The 21,277-nt window shown below is 36.0% G+C and overlaps 2 protein-coding genes across 6 annotated transcripts; one reads left to right on the top strand and one right to left on the bottom strand.

Annotated features, from left to right (window-relative positions):
• Positions 1–72: 72 nt before the first annotated feature.
• FAM217B (family with sequence similarity 217 member B) lies at positions 73–19,415 on the top strand. 5 transcript variants are annotated; one of them, XM_051976680.1, is made up of 4 exons: positions 73–356; positions 12,254–12,356; positions 12,447–12,532; positions 14,410–19,415. In XM_051976680.1, the coding sequence occupies exons 3-4, from the start codon at positions 12,507–12,509 to the stop codon at positions 15,614–15,616; spliced, it is 1,233 nt and encodes a 410-aa protein (XP_051832640.1). In that variant the 5' UTR covers positions 73–356; positions 12,254–12,356; positions 12,447–12,506; the 3' UTR covers positions 15,617–19,415. The 5 variants fall into 5 exon arrangements, with proteins under 5 accessions (XP_051832640.1, XP_051832639.1, XP_051832637.1 ...); XM_051976679.1 differs by lacking the exon at positions 73–356 and adding an exon at positions 10,084–10,282; XM_051976677.1 differs by lacking the exon at positions 73–356 and adding an exon at positions 10,348–10,776 and having other exon boundaries at positions 14,413–19,415.
• PPP1R3D (protein phosphatase 1 regulatory subunit 3D) lies at positions 2,596–9,833 on the bottom strand. The gene has a single exon (XM_051976681.1). It carries the CDS (start codon positions 9,096–9,098, stop codon positions 8,196–8,198), a length of 903 nt encoding a protein of 300 aa, XP_051832641.1. The 5' UTR covers positions 9,099–9,833; the 3' UTR covers positions 2,596–8,195.
• Positions 19,416–21,277: the final 1,862 nt, after the last annotated feature.

The raw sequence follows: 21,277 nt of genomic DNA on the forward strand, positions 1-21,277 counted from the left end.
AGTTATTCCGAAGATCCCCTCACCGTTAATCACCTCAGGATGGCCTGATAGGCCCCCGCCCGACACCATCCCGCCCCCCCCACACTCGGCTTAGGGAACCTGAAAGGCCAACACAGGTTTCTCCCGACGGGGACCAAACATGATCCTTCTAACTCGGTTTTTAAAGTGCCAGCTGGGGGACTGACGTTGCCCCAGGAAAGTCCTTACTGCCCCCTCGGACCAGCCGAGCTACCGGCGCCTCCGGCCCCGATAATCTCCGAAGAGGAGCGGGGGCGCGGGGAAGGAAAGGCTCCCACCACGGAGGCATGCATCAACCTCGATAATGAAGGCGCCGATGCTGAAGTGGCCCACCTCAGGTAAGGGAGACCCTCGGTCCCGCCCCCACCTTCAGGCTCAGAGCAGGCCGGCCTGCCCCTTCCTCTTCTCCCTCTCTCCCTTCTCTCCTCCCCCTTCTCCCCTCCCCCCAGGAGATTAGCGCGGCCTCCGCCATTGGGGAAGCGGCCCACCCAGTCTCATCCCCGAAAAAAGATTTTCGGACTCCCCACTATCTCACGCCCCAGGCATGGGGAGATAGAAAAGGAATCCGCCAACCGTTCGCGTCCAGACGCGTAGTCTTTCCTGTAGCAGAATCCTGACTGCCGCCCCGGAGGCTACTCCCACAGCTGTCTTCTCCCACGCTACCTCAGGCGGCAGCTTCACGCCTGAGAAAAAGGCGCGGAACGCCTCCTCCAATCACCTTCGTCCTCGGCGCGGCTATTCCCGCCTCTCGCCAGCCTCTCTCTGAGTCTCGACGCCTTCCCCACCCCCACCCCTCCCGGGACCTGCGGGTAGAGCGGGAATGAAGCTACCCCCGCCTCCTCGGAGAGGAGGAGGGGAAGAGTCGAGGGCCGCTTCCTCCTCTCACCCACCCCTTCCCCGTAGGATAGCTGTTCTGCCCCTCCCAACTTCGTGGTCAAGCACCGGTGATCACACACGCCTCCTACCCTACAAAGAACTTCCAGGCTTCTCCCGCCTGCACCCAGAGTTGGCTCCCGGGAGGTGCGGCTTCGCTTGCCAACCCTGTCTAGAACCAGTCGTGCCAGCGCTCTCAGCCGCCTCCGACCGGTGTCCGCGGTAGCCACCTGCCCGCCTGGCCTGGCGCGGACGAGGAGGACGCTCGGGCGAAGCCGTTCCAATTAGGCCTCGGCTCCTTACAATCTGTGGGAACCTGGTCGGCAGGCGTCCTTCCTCGTCTGGGACTTGAAGGGGATGCACCGACTCACCCCATCAGGCCCTAATCTGCAGTGATTCAGTGCAAATTAAACCGAACATGCCACTTAACTACGGCTTTTCCTTAGATGCCATCAAATTAAAAGCGACTTCCAAAACCGGCAGACCAAATAACACAAAGAAGGCGCAAAATAATGTGTTTATTCGAAGTCTCCCACCAGATATTCCCATACAAAACCTCAGATCCTTCTGTGAAGTGATCTGTCACTAGCTTGAGGGGCATTCCATCGTTACAGATTTGCCTTTGCCTCTGTCATTCTTGTCCATGTCCTTCTTATAAGACCCTCTATTCTTCAATACTGTAGGCCTTAACGCCAGTTTTTACAGATACCAATAGAAATGGGTGCCATTTTTTAGTATAGCAACAAAATTGTGATTAATCTGTAGTTTGAAAAGTTCTAGTTGTTCAGTCTATACTTTTAATGTCAAAGATGGCAAATTTTTCCATTTAAATTTAGATATGATCAATGTCAAATTTATTATTGTATGCTGAGAGATGCTTCCTGATTAATGATACTTTTTCCTTCCTTTAATATTTAAAACCTTATGAGGGTAGCATGTCCAGTAAACACTGATGAAATCAAACGTTTTTCATGGTTTTAATTAGCTTAACTAATATCATATCTGTCAATCCTTAGCTGTTGTGCCTAAAGAGTTTATAAGGCATTATCTCTACCTATCTTTGTTAGATGACTCCAAGAACTTTGCAAATGCTACACATTTTTAGGAGTGATTGATTGATTTGAATGATTTTTGATTTATTTAAGTAAATTTTGATATAATTTTATTTTACATCACTATAAAATTTTTCTTCCTACCACTTTCAGGTCATCATCCTTAAGAAAATAAATAATTTACGAACAATTTAAGGAACAAAATAGTAAAGAAGGGAAAAAAGGGGGAAAAATAGTTAAAAACTAACCAACATATTGGAAAAACTCTCCAGTTAGATGTAGTGTTCCACATAGACCTTACTCTACTCCTGGAAAGGAACAGGGAGAAGTATCTTTTCATATATCTTCCTTTTTAAAGCCAATTTGGTCATTGTAGTTTTGCAATTCTATGCCAATTGGTTTGTTGCCCTTGCCATTTACATTGTTGTAATCACTGTGTAGTTTTTCTAATTCTACTTCATTTGTTCATCATGTCTTCCCATGCTTCTTTCTATTCATCATAGTCATCACTGCTTCCAGGATAGTAATATTCATTACATTAATTTATAAATTTATTTAACCATTTCCTAATACATGAGCATTTACTTTTGTTTTCCTGAGGTTCATTAGCCACCTCCCTCCTTCCCAAAAGAAAGAAAAATGCTGCTGTAAATGTTTTGGTGCAATATAGTCTTTATTTTTGGCATAAATCTTACAATGGAATCTGGGCCAAAAGGCATAGACATTTTTAGTCACTTCCCTTGAATAATTAAAAATCACTTCTAATATATTTAGATCAATTCACAGTTTTTCCAACAAGACGTTAATATGCCTACCTGAAACATCTTTTAGCCATCAGAAAATCACAGAAAAAGTTAGATTATTTCTATTCAATCTTTTAATTTTTTCCCTAGCTGCCTGTGACTATTTAGTCACATCTCATGATTTATAACAGTATAGAATCACCAAGAGATTAGTAACATTAAAAATGAAGACTTTCTTATGGAAGTAAGGTTTGTGATAATTTAAAGCACCATGCTGATTTCTAAACGATATAAACCATTCTCCTATTCAACTCTGGGCCTAGCTCATACATCTGTAGCATCTAAGATTTTGTGTACTAAATCAATGAAATTATATTTATAATCTGGGTAACTGGGATTGTTCATCCATTTGGTTTTTCCCCCACTACATACAGCTTGGCTTTTGAGATTCTTTTGAGAGACAGTGAATTACTGAAGAGGCTTGAAGTAATCAGCATAATCATCAGAACAAGAGCATCCCAAGAACTTGACGGGTTTTATAGGGGACGAATTAAAGAGCCAGTAGATGTCACTGCTGCTTAAGAAATTTGCAGTCTTGAATTTAAGACAAAGTTTAAATGCTTTAAAAACTACCAGTCTTGAACTTTAAACCCATTAAAACTCATCATTCCTTAAATTTAAAGTCGTATTGATACAATTTGTTGGACAGAATAGTTAGCAGTAGAGTAGAAAAGAGTATTTACTACTACTCACTACTTATATGAAGTTGACAAAGACACTTCATTTGAGCCTTATTTCTTCAGTTACAAAATTCCAGGCATCAGCAAAAACTTTTACACTTCTAAAGAAATAACTGTAGAAATGAGATCTTAAAAAAAAAAAAAAAAAGTTAAACTTGTCCTTAAAAAGCAGTTCCCTTTTTAACAAGAGTTTTTATCTTAAAGTTTTATCTGAAATCTATTTAAAAAAAAAAAAGATATTTTGATATTTCAGTATAGCTGGTTTAAAAAAAATCTTTTGTATTTTATTTTATGCACTTAAAAACTTTATTCTGAGAGTCCATAGAATTTGACCATCTTGCCAAGGAAATTCCTAACTGGAAAAAAAAAAAAAAAAGATTTCAAGCACCTGCTTTAAATAGAATCCTTTTACTCATTCCTGCCCTTCAGACAGAAATCCCAGTCAGCTTTGAAAGTTCAGCTTAAATACTAAGTCCTCCATAGTTTCCCCTAAGACTCTAGTAGATAATTTTCCTCATATAACATCTGTTGTTTTCAATGCATACATGATTGTTTTATATCTAGGGTATCCCCAGTGTTTTAGTTTTAAGCTTTCACAAAATTACATTAAGACTTTTAGAATACCCTGCATTTACTCTATCCTCAATTATACTATACATTGCAAGGGAATTATTTTATAGCTTTTTGCACTGCTCTTAATTTAACAGAACTTAATAAATTTTTACAAACTGAATCCTTGAACTGAATTTCTTTTTAATAAAGAATTAGTTAAAAGGACAAACTGTGCTTTTAAAGTATTTGATAATCCTCTAACTTGAAGAAAGTAGGTAGAGTTTAGGACAAAGAACTAGTTTGGAAATTCTGAAAATGGAATAGTATAGATATTTCACAATTGTACATAAATAAATCTATCTTAACCTAAAGCTACTTAAAATCTATAAAGACTTTTTTTCCTTTTTAAATAATGGCTGGCCAAAAGAAATCAATTCTTTCTATAGCATGCTATTGGGGGCCAGTTTTTGTTGATGGATAGTTTTGTAGAAAATGAGTTGTAAATAGATTTATTGTCACTGTATATTATCCAGTGAGACATGAAAATTGTTTGGTTTTTCCTCACAATGTAGAATTGGAGATATAATATGAGGTAGTAGAAAGAATCTGATTTAGAGGTAGACAAGTGATATGGATGAAATCTAGTCTTATTTTGGCAAAAATTAGCAGGATGACTCAGCAGGACGACCATTTAACATTTCAAGAGTACAATGAAAATGAAGAAATTGGATTAGATCATTAAAATATCTTACAATTTAAAAATTCTATGTTCTTGTAATTTAAAAACATGGACTATAATAATTTTTGATGAAATCAATTAGTATTTCAGTTTAATTATCAGACTCAGGTCTCTAAAATATTTCAGTAAACATTAAGCTTCATACATATAACTTCACACATACAACTTCACACATCAATATTTTTTTTAAATAAAACTTACGAACTATTTCAGATTTTAAAAAAATCTTTCATTATCATTCTAAAAGCTATCGCCAATACCTACTCAATAAGAATCTGACTCAAGAAAATACTCCAGCACTGGAGTGCTTTAACTCTCTATCAAACATCTTAATGACTTAAGTAATAATATTGTATTTCTCCCAATACTTACTCTAATTCTAAACTTTAAAAATCTGATTTTAAATATAATATTTGTAAATATTTCCCCCTAGGACTAATTATAAATTATGTATATATTAAATTAGTTTCTTAGGAAAAGAGTATAGGCCATTGACACTTAAGAATTGGAAGTGCCAAAAAATTTTCATTTCATTTCAATATATAATAAAATTTCTTGGGCTATTTTATATTATACATTATACCTATAAAAGCAATTTAATTAACTATTATCATTGAAATACACTTTTATTTGCTGTAAAACTGAGGGATGTGCTATGTATTTAATGAATTTTGAGATAACAAAACACTAGTTTCAAAATTAATTCTACACCTTCTGAAGATAAATGCAAAAAATGTTTTTTTCTCCTGAATCCTTGACCATCATTTATGCTTTAACAAATAACATAAGATATATGAACATGCTTTAGTATTTAATGTTCTTTTTAAGATTTAGCACTATTACTCCAGTAAACAAAAATTCCTCCTCTACAGTAGAGTACACTACTTATAAAAAGGCTATTGAAACTTTAGAATAAAACCAACACATTTTTGCTAAAATAAAGTTAAGCATTTTAAGAGAGAAAAACTGTGTGAAACAATTTAAACTAAAATAATACAAAGGTGACAAAGAAGATACACTCAGTACTGTTAGAAATAACAACCAACATGTGCACATATTAAAACTTTTAATAAGTGAAAAATGAGTGCAAAAATAAAAAAAGAACAATGACCATATTAAAAATAATCAGAGAAAACCCACTAATTGTACAATCTAATATATTTAATACAATTGATGTTAGTATTGATATTCTAAAAAGACATTTCGGTGTTCCATATCTTCTCTATTGATTAGTTAGCCATATTTGGTCTTTTAATAATTCATGGATTTTATGTTTTAACACTTCCAAATCTTGATCATTTTAAAGGCACCTTAAGCTTGTCTCATCAAACCCTAAAGATGCTCTATTTAAGTAAGATGTATTAAGATATTTCCTATCTTTCCAAATATAGAACTCTTTATGACTGGATTTTACACATTGTCTGTGGTCCTTTATCTACACTGCAAAAAAGTTAGCAGCCAATCATTGATAAATAATATAAAAACCACTCAACCACTATCTTGTGCTCCCCCATCTGGCAGGGGATAAATGCACAGAAGCCAGGACCACAGAGGTTTAGTCAGGCAGTAAAACAGGAAATGCAACTAGGCCTGTCTCTCTCTTGCATGATAATGTAGTGCACAATTTTTAAGGACCAGCTATAGCTCACTTTCTATACAGAGAATCAGGTGATCTGAGATCAAGAGGTTACAAAGATAGTGCTTGTTTTTCTACTGGGTTTTTAAACATAAGTTGTAAGCAAAGAAAGTAGATTAAATTGCAAAAGCAATCTTGAAATTACTTTTTGAACAAGTGCCAACTAATACTCAAAAATTTAAATCACAGTGTTGGCTGGATATTTTCCATCTGAAATCTTAGTGAATTTAACACCAAATTTGCTATGCTAGCTGTTAGAATACCACTTAGCACCATAAGAAGTCATAATTATATTAATGAATTCTTATATAATTGTGGTATAGTTTTAGTAAACACTGTCCTATCCATCCTATCCTTGGGCTGGAGAAAGAGATATATAATAAACATTTTTTAAACTAGAGAAAACTAAAAAAAATATTTGGAATTTAGAATTCTGTATTTTCTGAAGGCACAAGAGATTACAACTAAAATTTACAAGTGTGATATTGCCACAGTTTAAGCAGTTTAAAAAAAAGTACAAACACCTGTGGATTTATTACTACCAGTGTTTTTGTTGATGATAAATATCTTTTAATTTTATGTAACATCTTCACTCTGAAAGGTGGCTAATGTAACTTTGATTTTTGAACAAAAGCCATCATTTTAACTTCATAAATGGAACAGTAAATGCCTCTTTCACCTGAAACTGGATTCTGGATTTAGGAATAAATAAACACAATACTTTAAGGCAAGATTTCTTTAAATGTTCAAGTAGTTTTGAGTCTAAATAGAATATTGTGATAAAACACATATATCAATGCAGAAAAATAATTATTAGGCTTTTATAATGGAAATATTTTAGGTAGGAAAACCAACTGCAGGAACATTTGTATTTTGGCAGAAGTAATTATGTTTTAAATCTATTCTTGGCTGTTGCCCATGTGCAGTATAGATCCTCATGAGATGGGAAACCACAACAATGAATAGTTATGTTACTCAGTTTACATTTCTGTACTAATAATAGTCCTTTACTCTTACAGAGATGCAAATGATGGATTGACAAAGAAACATGATCTCACATTTGATTGGAGACATGTCCAGAATACCATAAAGTACCTTAATGTTTTTCATACTCTGAAAGTGGCACATTCTGTTTCTAGACTGCATAACACAAACAAAATTAATCATATTTTTTAACCTTGTTAAAATCCTGAATGCCCCTGTTCTTGGGAAAGTATTTGTCTAGAGGAAAGCATACCAAGATCATAAATGCTAACAATGCCTACTAAGCTCTGTAGACACACTTATGTCACATGCAAAAATCAAGAGTCCTTCCTACAAATCTAGGAGAGAAATGATCTTTACAAATATATTTAACAAAACCTAATCTCTGAAGGTAGTAGTTGCCACACTAGGACCAAAATTCATAAATACCACATTACACAGTAGGAATCAGTCTCCCAAACTAAAAAATTAATTTGCTAAAACACATACACATGCTTTAAAACTTTACTATAACACGTTTGTTTCTAGCTTTAGGACGAAGGAAACTGCTTGAAAGTAGGCCTTGAAGACATAATACAGCTCTACTCCAATGGCTAAATGGTTTATATTTTAGATGAGTATGAGATGAAGTTCAATAAAGACAGACAAACATTATTATGGCCCTTCCTTCATTCTTATTTTAACATTCTCTTATAATTTCTGCTAGTATGGCTCCCATATATGCAGAATAATGTGCTGGAATTGTTCCAAGTTGTTCACAAGATTAACAAAGCTTTTATAATTACACCTATGGTACTCTTCCTGAAAGTAAGCTTTGCCTTCCCCTTGCCCCCACTAAAAATTAGCCTGGACCCTAATTCAAATAAAGTGGATCCAACTCTCTTCACATTCCTGGGGCATTTTGAGAGGATGGGTCTGGCACCTGAGACTGTAGTTTTGGCCTTCATTATTGTCCCAGTACTCATTCCCCCCTACTCGGTATCTAATCGCAAACTGGACCACAGAGCTGAGACCCAGAAAATAGGGTGGTACAGGGAAGCAGAAAAAGAATACATCAGAATCCCCATCACTGCTGCGCCAGCGGGCTCCTGCTTCCTGCTGAGTCCGCCACCAGTTGTAGGTGTAGCGTACAGTCACCTGCTTCTCGAAGGCCACATTAAGAACTCGAATGGTGCCGCTTAAACCCAAGTCTGAGCTAGTGACCCGCTCCAGGCAGACCCGCTGGCCTTGCAACCGGGTAGAGAAGTCGTTGCCGTCTGCTGGCTGCGGGAAGTCCGGAACCAGGCACTGGATGGTGAACTCCAAATCCTGGCTACTGCAGCAGAGGTCGGAGTTGATGGACAGCCTCGAGAGGACATGCAATGGGACCGACGGGTCTTCCCCGGCGTTGAAAACCTTCACTTGAGTCAGTTCCAGACCCAAAGCATCAGCAAATCGCACTCGGTGCTGACGACTGCAGCCGGGTCTGCACTGGGTCCCCGCATTCCCCGACGCCTTCCTCCTACGCTCGGGGGAGCTGGGGAGCGAACGGGCCCGGCGGTGAATAATGGGCCTCAAACTAGGATCGCAGCTGGAGGAACCCGGCTGTTGTTGTTGCAAGTGGGGCCCTGGAGCCGAAAAGGGGTTGCTTGGTCTCCGAGCCTGGGACATGCCCCGTTCCAAGTCGGTGAGGCTGCTGAGGCTTCTCAGACCAGTCCGGGGTACGGACTGACGCAAACAAGAAGAGGGGGCCAGGACAAGGGAACCTGGCCCGTTAGACATACCCGGGAGTTGGAGAGATTGAGATGCGTGACCAAGCTTCTCCCTCCCTTCCTCTCTCCCCACTATTCAGTCTCAGGCAGTTTCCAGCACGTCTGGCAGACCCTTTATCGAAACTCCAGCAATAAACACAGCTGTCACGATACCGTATCACAATGCAGCTAGAGCTGAAGCCACTGGGGACTCCCTTTTGCCTGGGGACCTCCTTCTATCTGCCACAAGCGCCCGAGTCCTTTTCCGTTTGTTGCAATTAAAAAAGATGTTTCAAAAGGGAATGCTTTTACTTCCCCCTTCAGTAATAGTAACTTGTAAGACCGCCACAGGGGTTCGAGGCGGTGGGGGAGGGGACGTAATTCTGAGGGGTAGGGTCTTCCCTCTACTCCTAAACTGAAGAAGAAAAAAAGAGGTTACGGGAAGGATAAATCGCCCTGTCCCACCCACCAGCCCTACATCAGCTGTGCAGCCTACACTCCTGCAATTTGAGAAGGTGCTCCTTACTAGTCGAGCCCCTGCCCCACCCCTTCCGTGACGCCAAGCTCGCTTACCGGAATCCCCAATTCCACCAGCCTCAAATTGGGTCAAAAAACTAAAAGGTTGTCCTTTGCCAACCACTCCCCGAATTTTTTCTCTTCCTTCTTTCAAGGCTTCTGACAAGCTTCTTCAGCCACTCCCCCCCGCAGCGTGCCGCAGTGGCACCTCCTCTCAGCTTTTTTTTTTTTTTTCCCCTTCTGCAGCAGCTCAGCTAAGCAGCTGCTGTTGCCGTAGCCATAGCTAGTAGCTGGGAGGAAAGCAGCTTGCTAGAAGGGAAGTAAGTCTGGCTGCTTAGTCACGTATTTCTTTGCTTGCGAAAAGGACGCTCTAATCAATCTATGTCGCTCTGTCAGGACGGTATAAATATTCAGTAGATAATATACGCATATTTAATTTGCAAATGCATATATATGCTTATATATACTTATATGTATATTTGCACAAGTAAAAGTCAAAAAGGTGATTGCAGCAATGCAGCAGATACCTGGACTTTTTTTTTTTTAAGCCAGTCAACCCCTGGAGAATTATCATTTCATTTGGTGACTGAAGCTTATTTTAGCACCTATTCTCGCCATAATGGTCCCATTGGCCATATTAATTACAGCCCTGAAGGGATGAACCATTTCTACCTGACTGCAGGAGCAGCCCTACGTAAGGTAAAGCGTCATTTCTGCACATCACCCATAATGCTTTGCAAGCCTAAATGATTGACGAATTCCCAGGAGTGAGGGGGCGGCGAGACCGCTGTGTTTCTATTTTTCTGTGATGCGCTAGCTGGTGACAAGAAGACAAGGTTTAATTAATATTGTGTGATGAATAATGCAACTAACCTTAATCAAGCAATGAAGCATGAGAATTTAGCAACTAGAATGAGTTGGGTGGTTTTTAAAGCCACATGAGAGAGAAGATTGCGTGTTTGTTGACTGCGTCTTAAAGGCCTGATAATATTTTTCTTATTTCACCTTCTGACTTAAATGTACAAAAAGCTGTAGCCTTTGGCTTTACAGCGAAAGGGGATATGAAAAAGGTGCAAACGTACTCTTTTGGGAGCAATTATGGGACCAGGCATGAAAGACAGTCCCTTATTATTGCCTAGAGGGGCACAGAAAAAGGAAAGCCAGACTTATGAAACACGCCAGAGAATGGTAACGTAAGGAAACCTTTTTTTTTTTTTTTGGATTCTTTATGTTTGAAAAGTGATTGTGATTTATTGAAGTGATGAATGAATTCTGTTGATATGTGTATACTACTATTTATGTCTATATATGCGTATATATATGTACACATATACATACATATACACATACACACACCTTGAGAAAAGAAATGATTTGTATGAGGTATATTACTAAGAAATCAGCCCTGCACAAATGAGGCTGTTTTAATATATATTTCTTGACTTAATAGACATCACACCCATCGGTGATGTTTGTGGCTCCAGGGTTTCATAATGAGGTTTAATTTTAATTCATTGATTTACAGATAATACAGAGTATTTATGCCCCAAGCCCCCCAAAGGATGATTGGCCATTTATTTGATAAGAAATTTTAAGGTGCTTTCATTAAAGAAATTATACCATTTTTATTAAAATTCTCCTTTGTCTTTCCTAGAAATCTTTTTCTTTCCTGAAATATAAGGATATTTTTCTTTTTAACTTGAACACATCTGAAGGACATTTTCATTAATTCAGTTTTCAGGAGACTTCCTTTGGTTTTGTTTAGTCAACCAGTTATTACCTTAAGGCTCTGGGTTTCTTTTGGCCAAGATAATGTAGAAAGCAAAACTGTACCTGTCTAAAAGGTTAAAAAACAACAAAGCCCGCAAAAACTGTCACTTTTCTTTTTTCATATAGAAGTATGTGAATGAATGAGAAAACCTTTTATTAAATGCTTACAGTGTGTTAAACACTTTGTTAAATTGTTGTTTCTCCTTAGTTTGCCTTGAGTATTAAGTTTACAAATACAAAAGCAAAGGTCATCCTTGCTTTCTAGAATAAGAGCTTACTTTCTAATTCATTGAGGGAGACAACATTAAGACAATGGTGGCCAGGTGGAAGCATTCAGGTCTGCAAAGTTGAGGTGAGTGGAGCGATAGGGGAGTAGATTAATGTATCTTTCAAGAACAATAGCAGGGTTGATTATTTGATTATTCCAGAACTAGAATTAGAATTGGGCTAAGGGCATGATAAGAGTAGTCATAGAGTAGCAAAGTGAAGCTGTCAACTTCGATCAGTGAAACATATATGGGTCCTTCCATATATGGAGGGCTTTATGAGTCAGTTACCCTCTTGTATGTCATTATTATCCTAATTCACTATCACCAAAAGAATTTCTTTGTATCTATGTATCTAAGTTATAGACTCATAATTTAGAGTAATTATAGCATCTTATATATTATAAACATGATTATGGGTTTTTAAAAATTTACATTTCTAGCCCATCTCTGAAGAATATGGTAAATGTAGAGCAACCATTTTTTACTCCTAACAGTTTTGTATTGAATTTTTTTTCTTTTAAAATTTTGTTGTTTGCTTTTAGACAACCCAGTGCTGATGCTAGGCTCATTTGCAAGAAATAATGTTAATTATAACTTAAAAGAGGTATTCTGTTATTTCTGTTTCCACCAGTGGGACATCCCTTCCAAATATAAAAGGAATAAAGAAACCATTTCCTCAGCTGACACCATCTTCGAGCAGATTGAGTAAGAATATCTCCAGCGCTACTGAAAAGGTAATGTAATGTTTGTAGAAAGAACTTGCTCAGATTTCATGCTCAATTTTTACATTTTCACGATTCTTACTACATATGCCTATTTCACAGACATCTCATAGCAACCTAGATGATGTTCAGTCACGGAGTTTTTACAAGAAAGGGAATAGGATGAATGAGTCTTGTCAGAAAAACAGGTAAAGTTTTTTTTGGGGGGTATAATTCCATTATTTCTAATAATTCCTAATAATATTTCTAATTTCTAATAATATTCCTAATAAATGGTATATGTGCAGAGAATAGTTTCTAATTTTGAAACTGTATTTGTAAATCAAATGTATTTTTTTCCCTTGTATCTATGCTGACAGGTCATAGGATCTGAACCCAGAGCTCTTGACTTTAAATTTTGTGCCTTTTCTACTATAACATACTCATATCTGAATTCTAAGGCTTACTGCAGATTATCTTGTATGAATCTGACTTGAAGCAAATCATTTAATCACTCTAACTTATTTTATTTAATTTTAACAATTAAATTTAACATGCATTTATTAAGAGCCTACATGTAAGGTACTATGTTGGACAAATAAAGACAAAAATGAATTAGTTCCTTCCCACAAGGAACAGGGAGATTTTATTTTACTTGAGGGATATAATATTTACAGTGATATGTAAATGCAAGATAAGTTGAAAAATAAGAGAGCTAAGAAAAGAGAGGGGTAGAGGGAGGACTTGGGAAAAAGACACATTGTAGGTTTGGGGAATAGTTTAGAGAGAATTTTTATTTTGGTGAAGTCTGGGTAAAATAACCTCTGAAGTCTGATGTAGTATACTTCTCTAGAGGTCTGCCCTTTACGGGATCCTGTGATCATTATAATGATCAATTTATTTTTGAAACAAGTTGCATTTTTTTTTTTAATTTATCAAAAGCATTGTAGGTTACAAAATTATAGTCCTTGCCTAGAAATATTCCTGGGATATCATGATTGCCATATATTCCCAATTTTAAAATAACTACCAAAAGTCAAATTATAAGCCATTCATTTTATGCTTTTAGAACCACCACTATTTTCAATCTGAGTGAGATCCCAGATAGTTAAGAATTAAGCTTTGTACAAATTTTGATATGTAATCCCAAAGAAAGTTCTTACAGTTTATAGTCCTATGAACAAATAAACCAAAAAGGCAAAACCTTTTAAGAATGAGTTTATTGTGATAAAACTACTAATGCATGTAGCATTAATTAAATCTATTTTATTCATTAAACTTTTAAAGTGTAATACTATCCTTATTCTTTCCATTCTCTAGCATTTTGGCTGCTTCTTATGAAATACTGATTTTCCATTTAGTTAATCACAATTTTTTTTGACTATATCTCTAAATTGAAAGCATTCTTTGAAAACATATCTTAGTAGGGGTTTAGCTGATTTGTGTTTTTGCTGCATTTTAAATATAAAGAATTTTTAGTTGCTCACAATCACCACAGCTTTCATTGATTATGAAGTTCTATGAGGCTCATACTTTGCGTATTATTTACATTTAAATTAAAGATGGGCATGCAAACTAAAACTGTGGATTTTACTTGTTAATGTTATTAAGTACTGTTTATCACAAACACAACAGAATTAGAGTTTTGACAGTTTTTTCAAATATTTATAAAGTGTGTAAAATTTCTCTAAAACTATAATAATGAAAACATTTAGGGAAATGCTATAATTGAAGCAGATATCCTCCTCCTTTCCATACAAACACTATCTAAGTGTTAAATAGTTTAAGTGAAATTGAATTAATATACCCAACTTTTGGCACTTTTTTTGGGGGAAAAATATTTCCTTTATATAAAAAAAATGTACTAAATGTTCTCCATCACAACATGGAAAATTCAATGATTCTGGGATACTCTAATCTTTTGGTAATGGAATTTAGGGGTACCTTAAATTTTCTAATGATGTATAATAATTGAAAAGTAAAATTAAAAGATTTCAAAATTTTTTTTGATTTCTAATAACAATCAGATGAGTTTTTGTCTTTGTATGATATATTCTAAGAATGATGGCTACTTTCTTTTTTACAGCAGTATGAATGTTGGCCCACCTCCGAATAGAGCAAAAGGTTCAAAGAAGAAGGATCCCTTAGAAAAAAAGCCGAGTAAATCTCAATTACCTCTCATTCCTTCCCAGTTGAAAAGCAGTATTATAGATATCTCCCAAAGGACTGAGGATGAACTTAAAGGAGGTAGTCATATGGAAGGAGACCCTAAAAGGAATATTTCAGCATCTGTTGCTGAAGCTACTTCATTTGGTTCCAGATTTCCAGAGCCTTCAATGGGCAAATTACTTCTTGACTTTCAGTCATTGAGTATTACTGAAGAAGATACTGATGAGGATAGTGCAAGTGATCTTTCTGATTCTGAAAGAATTCCTTTTCCACCTTCTCCTTTTACACCACCAGAACTTAACCTTAGAGCTGAAGAAATTGATCCAGTTTGTTTTGATCCTCATGTTGATCAAGGCTCTGAGCAAGCTGAGTATTACTATCCTGACTTCCTTCCACCCCCTTTTAACTCCTGGGATTTAAATAATATGGCTTCATCAACAAATACAGAATACAAAAGTGAGCTCCTCCCACAGACAATAGAGTCTCTTGGGAAGTATATTGATAGACTTGTTCAACTGGAGTGGCTACAAATGCAAACCGTACAAAATGAAAAAATAAAGCTAGTCAAAGCAAGGCCTCAGACTGCTCCTGGTACCTTGTGGTCTGCAAAAAGCCCTGTGAAAAGCAGGCTGTTTCCAAATACTTTATCTAGCAGGATATTAACTCATCCTGAAGGGTTTACAAAGTTTTCCCCAGGCCAAGCAGTTCATCTTCGAAAGAGAGAAGTTCATTGTGAAGAAGCCCACCCATCATATTATGTATTCCAGAGTTCTCCCAAAACTATTGATGCAATTAGTAGCAGGTCATGTCCCCAGAAGCAAAACTATGAAATGAGAATGAAGGAAAAGAAAAAGAAACCGAATGAAGGTGCAAAGCAACAACTTCTGGAATTGCCATGCAATGACAGCAGTTCTAAGATTCAGGCTAGTGGTAACATTAGAATTCCCAAACAGCCACAGATGGTTCTTTCCTCAGTTGAGCATCTTAAGCCCCTCAAAGCACCCATACGTCCAAATCCTAAGAGAAATGGAAATGCAAATAACTATGGACCTGCCAATAAAGCCACAGCAGGGAGAGAACTCAAAACTAATGGAGGGAAGCAAGCCTCCTATGTGTTCAAGTAATTTTATTTTAAATAGATAACAACAAAATTTAAAAAGTGACCTAGAGAGCTACATATTAACATGCCTTCTGATGAATAAGACTTTGACTTAAGTCTTCTTAAATGGGAACATCTGTAGGAAATTTGTTTACTTGGCATTTCAGTGATTTGTGGTTTTTTTTTTTCTCCTGTGCCAACAGTGTTATCTCAGAAATGTCTTTTAATGCCTTTTTCTATATTAATAATCTTGGCCGATAATGAGAACCCTTTAGGTAAAAATAAACTCTCTCTCTTGAGAAGATATGATAAGTGCCATATTGAAAGAGCAAAACTGAATTCTTTTTTCCTGGAGAAGAGCCAACTAAATTTCTGGATTAGCCAGCTAGTCCAGATTTAACTATGCAGAATGGATAGAGTGTTATTCTCTCTCCTGATTTCCGTTGCCCATAAATAATACACTATTTAAAATGGTGTTGGATTATAGAAGTTAGATAGTAAAGATTTTTCTTTGCATTCCTTCTCTCTCACTTGCCTTTGCATTAGCCATGTAAGCAGTAGGGTCAGGTTCATTTCATGCTCTAAGAGAGCACTTCAGTTTGTCCTCAGGGTTATGGAATATGGAATTTCTATTTTGAGCTAAGTCATTTATCACTAAATTACTTTCTCTTAAAAGTCTATGGATTCTGGTGTTTTAATACTTTTAACACTCCAACATGGGAAATAAGTATCTTAAATTGAGAATTGTCGGAAAGATCCTTTTTGGAGAAATTTAAAACTTGGTTTAAAATAAAAACCAGTTTCTAAATGTACATATTTCACAGAACTTTTTTTTGTTCTAGCTGAAAATTGTTTGAATATGATTTTACTTTGGTAGAGGGTTGGGATGAAACATTTGGTATGCAAGAAATTTCTGGAAAGTCAGGTTGTCTTTGAAGGGAGACATCATGAGGAAAATACTTTTAGGATTTGAATTTGCTGTGCCAGTAGTATCAATATGGAACCACACTGAATGTGGCAGACATTAAGTTATAGGTCTGAAAGCTGAATTCTACAGAACTTCTTCAATGTAATTTATTAAAGACAAGCATAATACTATCCTGTTGGGTTGCAAGAGCACAATTATATTTGGGGGAAAGGGAGGACAGCTGAAGGAATGGGTACACTGGGGAAGAAGGCTACACTAAAGCCTGCCCCTGACACCTCCAGCTCTTCTCGTAGGGTACCTAGCTTGTCCTACCTCTCCTTGTATGAATTGTCATTAATAACACTTATTTATACTATTAGTTGTCTTATTCAGCTTATTGTTAATTTTCATATGCTTCAAAATTCTTGGTTGTTTACTCCTTGAAAAATAGTGCACTTTTATGGCTGTTTATTTTAGTCATTTAAATGGTTAATCTATTTGATCATATGTTTTTCCTTTTTAATCTTTATCTGTCAAGGTTATGATAAAAGTGGATTGGGAACTTGTACTGTGAAACCAAATACAAAAGACTTCATCTTTATGCTTATTGAACCTCTCCTATAGATTAAATGTCATTTAAATAGTTATATAAGTGACAAATGGAAATTTCAAAGGACCACATATATTTATAACAAAATAATGTGCCAATATTAAATTTTAAGGTTAATTTAAGATTATTATTTGACCATCCTAAAAATTTATTTTGAAGAAACATTTTTCTTTCAATTCAAGCACCTTCTAAGGTTGCTCCTCTTAAAATCTTTATTCTCCTTAACAACTGGTTAGAGAAACTCTCCCCATCTAATAATTCCTGTATCTATTTTGTCCAAAAAAGAAAAAATAATGTTGTATATATACTACTAAGTCCTATTTTTAACACTCATAAACCCAAACATACTATGGTATTTTGTATTAGTATATACATAATACATGGAAAATCTATTGCATGGTTTGTCTGCCTTTATTGTTGTTCACATTTAAAGTTCCCTATGCAAATATGCAACTTTATGCCATGTATCCTTCTCTTACATTGCTGCTCATAGATGTGTCTCATCTATGTATAATTCAATAGCCTAAAAACAGTTTTCTGCATATACAGTTGCAACTTATAGAACTATAACTTGTCCTACTTTTTTGCTCAGGTTTTTAAGTGTTATTTTATGTTCTTTGCTAGAGGCAAGTAGTACTTTACTGTGTGATATCATAACTAAAATCTCAATAAGCATGCTATGATGGTGGCTGCTTGCAATGAAGTAAATGACTAAAATTTAGTTGCCACCTTTCCTACTAGTGAAGGACGTGGGTGGTTATTTTGAGAGCCTGGATTAGTTTGAATGTAGATTTCTTAACTTATTTTTACTCATTTTATACACTTGAATTGCTGTCCATCGATGGCCAAAAATCTGTTTCTGCAAAGACATCTATTTCCAGCTTACTTGATTAAGAGCTATTGCTTTTCAAAAAAGAAATATGTAATGGAGAGGGGAAGGAGAATATTAATGTACCCAAACAGCATTTTTGAAGGTGATAGGTTTTACTTCACCTTTGCATTTCTTCCCTCACATTGCTTTGATTTTCAATAATTTTTAATATATTAAGATCCCCTGGTGAATAGCTTTTTCTCTTCTCCCCCCTCCCCCCCATAGTTGATAACACATTTGACCCCACGGTAAAATGCCAATCACTTATTTATGACAGGGCAAATCATAGATGTTTAATCTGACACATGCATTATATTGCTCACCCCAGATGAGTTAAGACCCTTGCCATTATATATATATATGAACATCCTTGCAAAGTACATTAGCTAATTCCTGTATTTTATCAAAATAACTGTCCACTGTCCTGAACCTGTTTTTTCCTAGTCTATTTACTTCAAGAAATAACACATTTTCAGAGAATGGTTTTTGTGATTGTAGAATCTGTCCTGATGTCACTTAGACTGTCCAAATTGCTGCCCAACATGAGCAACAAGCTTAGGTTAATGAATATTGTAATAGCAAATAGATACAATTAATGAAAATCGTAATACAATTACAGTTGTAATAGCTATTGTAAAGCAATAGGTTATAAAAGACAGAAATAATCACCTAGCATTTATTTATTTGGAAGCATCCCTTTTATTGAATTAAACTTAAAACAAAAAAAAGAAAAAAAAGCCAGTGACTTAACAACTTAGTATAGCAGTTCTAGTGATAACAGCTAAGATTTTAGGTTGAAGAAGAAATTAGACTCATTTGCCCTTTAAGATATTTCAAGAAGTTTCTAAGTTTCTAAATTCAGAATACCAGGGTAATAGACTTAAGCAGACTTTTGTACAATAAAATGATTGCACGATCATAGATAGCTACCCAACATCTGCCATGAAAATGTCATCTGGAGAGTTTAGAGTTTCAAAAACAAATTGAGAATGATATATAATTGAGCAATTGTGACACTTGGCAGCACAGTGGCCAATGGAAAATTGTCATTTGGTAGTATAATAGCTTGAGGGAAGAAAATATCATAGTTCTTGAGCCTTTTAATTTGCAAGGAAGACAAGAATTTCCATGAATAATTAATTTTTCTTGTTTATTATTAATGTCTTAATTTGCCTTATGCACATATTAACTCTGAAGTTACATATGTATAACTATTAGAGGTACATTCCTAGAAAATAACAGAAGCAGTACTTCTTATTAAGAAACAGTTGTGCAGGGCACTATCCAACAGCATGAAAACACTCAGCATGCTTGAATTATTTGTTATCATAATTGTTGTATGCTTGCCTTAGCATATGAGAGTGAATAAAATAAACAGAATATGTGACTCTGTGGGCCTCTGCTTTTAAATAAAACAGAAAATCATGCTTATTCAAGGTGGGCTTTTCAGTTTGTTTTATATGGTATTTCATTCCCTTCTTCAGTGGGTTACTTTGTTTTACTTGGCAATTCAGAGAATATCTGAGGAAATTATCTGGCATTCCAAATTCTAATTTTATGGAGTTTCTTTTAAAATTAGAAAAAAAATTAGTTTGAGATCTTTTGTTATCACATTATCACATAATGTTTTTCTTTCTGTCCACTCACAAGAACTATTATGACAAAAAACAAAACAGCCCCGAAAAATTAACCAACATTATCAATTGAGTGTGATGATATATGCATACATAGTTCTCCACTTCCACAAAGAAGTATTTTCTTCTGTCTTTTTTTGGAGCTAAAGACTGATCATTATGATTATACAACAATCATTTCAATTGTTGTAATTCTGTTTACATTATTGCAGTCCTTGTTTTTTTATTGTCCTGATTCTGCTTTCTTTTATCAGTTCATATAAATTTTCCTGTGTACCTTTGTTTCTCTGTTTTCATATTCACTATTTCGTTTGGAGCAGTAATATTCTGTTACACATATATCACAATATTTTCCAGTTTTTAGTTTACTACTTTGTTTCCAATTTTTTACTACTCCCAAAAGTGCTCTATAAATATTTAGGTGTAATTGAGCCTTTTTTTCCCTTCTATCTTTCATGTCTTTACAGTATATGCCTCGCAGGGAGACCTTTGGTTCAAAGAGGGTGGCCATTTTAGGCACATTCTTAAATATAATTTATTGAATTTCTTAATTGTTTCATCAAAAACCCTATAAAAGGCTTTATTATATTATTATTTAATCAATGTGTATCTCTCTCTCTCCCCCTCCCTCCCCAAGGGCAAGTGGGGAAATATTCTTTCCTACAATCCTTCTCTGGTGATTTATGATGTGCAGAGGTCACTCCAGATTATCAAAGGCTCTATCAGCAAATTACAAGCGTCTGGAGGATCCAAGAAAAAGCAGGAAGATTTTAGGGATGGATTCAATAATACCAACTGGCATTATATAATATTTTAAGGTTTGCAGAATGCTTTAAATATTACTTCATTATAACTTCACAAAAGCCCTATAAGGTGGATACTATTATTATCCCCATTTTACGGAAGAGACAAACCACAAGTGACCAGTTAGTTAATAAGTGTCTAAGGTAGGATTCCTCTTTAAAATTTCCTCCCTCTTAAGTCCAGCCCACTATTACTATGCCACTCAGATTGTAAATAGTGAACTGTCTTCTTGATTGAGAATCAGACCAGTAAGTAAAGGGAAGTGAATTACCAGAAAGTTGACCAATCTGGGGTTTTTTGTGGGGGGAGGGGAGGCAGAAGAGGAGGAAACAGCCTTTTAAACAACATACTGTGTGGAAGATTTTTACTCTGCATGGAAGAGCAAATAATCACAATGAAACTACAATTTCATTGAAAAGTGCTGGAGAAGTAATAAAATAATGAAGCTTTATGTGTGAGTGAATAATCTGTGATTTCATTGGTGTGGGTACTTCCTCTCCAGAAAGATTGCAACTATGTCCAAAGCTTTGTTTAAGGCAAATTCTTGAAGCTTGAAGGAGATTTGCTCTTGGTCACACAAATAATATGTATTAAATAGAATTTGGCTTCTGCTTCTGCACTGTGTCATCTATCTGTCAATCTGTCCCTGTCTACTGTCAAATCTCCAAACCTCATCAGGTGGAAATTAGTGTCAGGCACATAGAGATTGAACAAGTTATTCTGGGTTCTATAGAAGTATACATGTACACATATACATATCTGTGAATGAATGTATTTGTTTTTGTGATTTTTCTTTTTCTTTCTTTCTTTTTTTTTTTTAAGATGTTACTATTTTTGTTATCCAGAAGGTGGCGACTCTT

The sequence above is a fragment of the Antechinus flavipes genome, chromosome 2 (genome assembly GCF_016432865.1).
Source record: "Antechinus flavipes isolate AdamAnt ecotype Samford, QLD, Australia chromosome 2, AdamAnt_v2, whole genome shotgun sequence".
In the NCBI taxonomy this organism is placed as follows: domain Eukaryota; kingdom Metazoa; phylum Chordata; class Mammalia; order Dasyuromorphia; family Dasyuridae; genus Antechinus; species Antechinus flavipes.

What these genes read in the sequence shown, in the direction of transcription:
- FAM217B (XM_051976676.1), top strand. Translation starts at nt 10,682, where the DNA reads ATGGGACCAGGCATGAAAGACAGTCCCTTATTATTGCCTAGAGGGGCA. An exon ending in TCTCCAGCGCTACTGAAAAG is followed by an intron (nt 12,357 to 12,446) that starts GTAATGTAATGT and finishes CCTATTTCACAG; the next exon opens with ACATCTCATAGCAACCTAGA. An exon ending in GAGTCTTGTCAGAAAAACAG is followed by an intron (nt 12,533 to 14,409) that starts GTAAAGTTTTTT and finishes TCTTTTTTACAG; the next exon opens with CAGTATGAATGTTGGCCCAC.
- PPP1R3D (XM_051976681.1), bottom strand. Translation starts at nt 9,098, where the DNA reads ATGTCTAACGGGCCAGGTTCCCTTGTCCTGGCCCCCTCTTCTTGTTTG.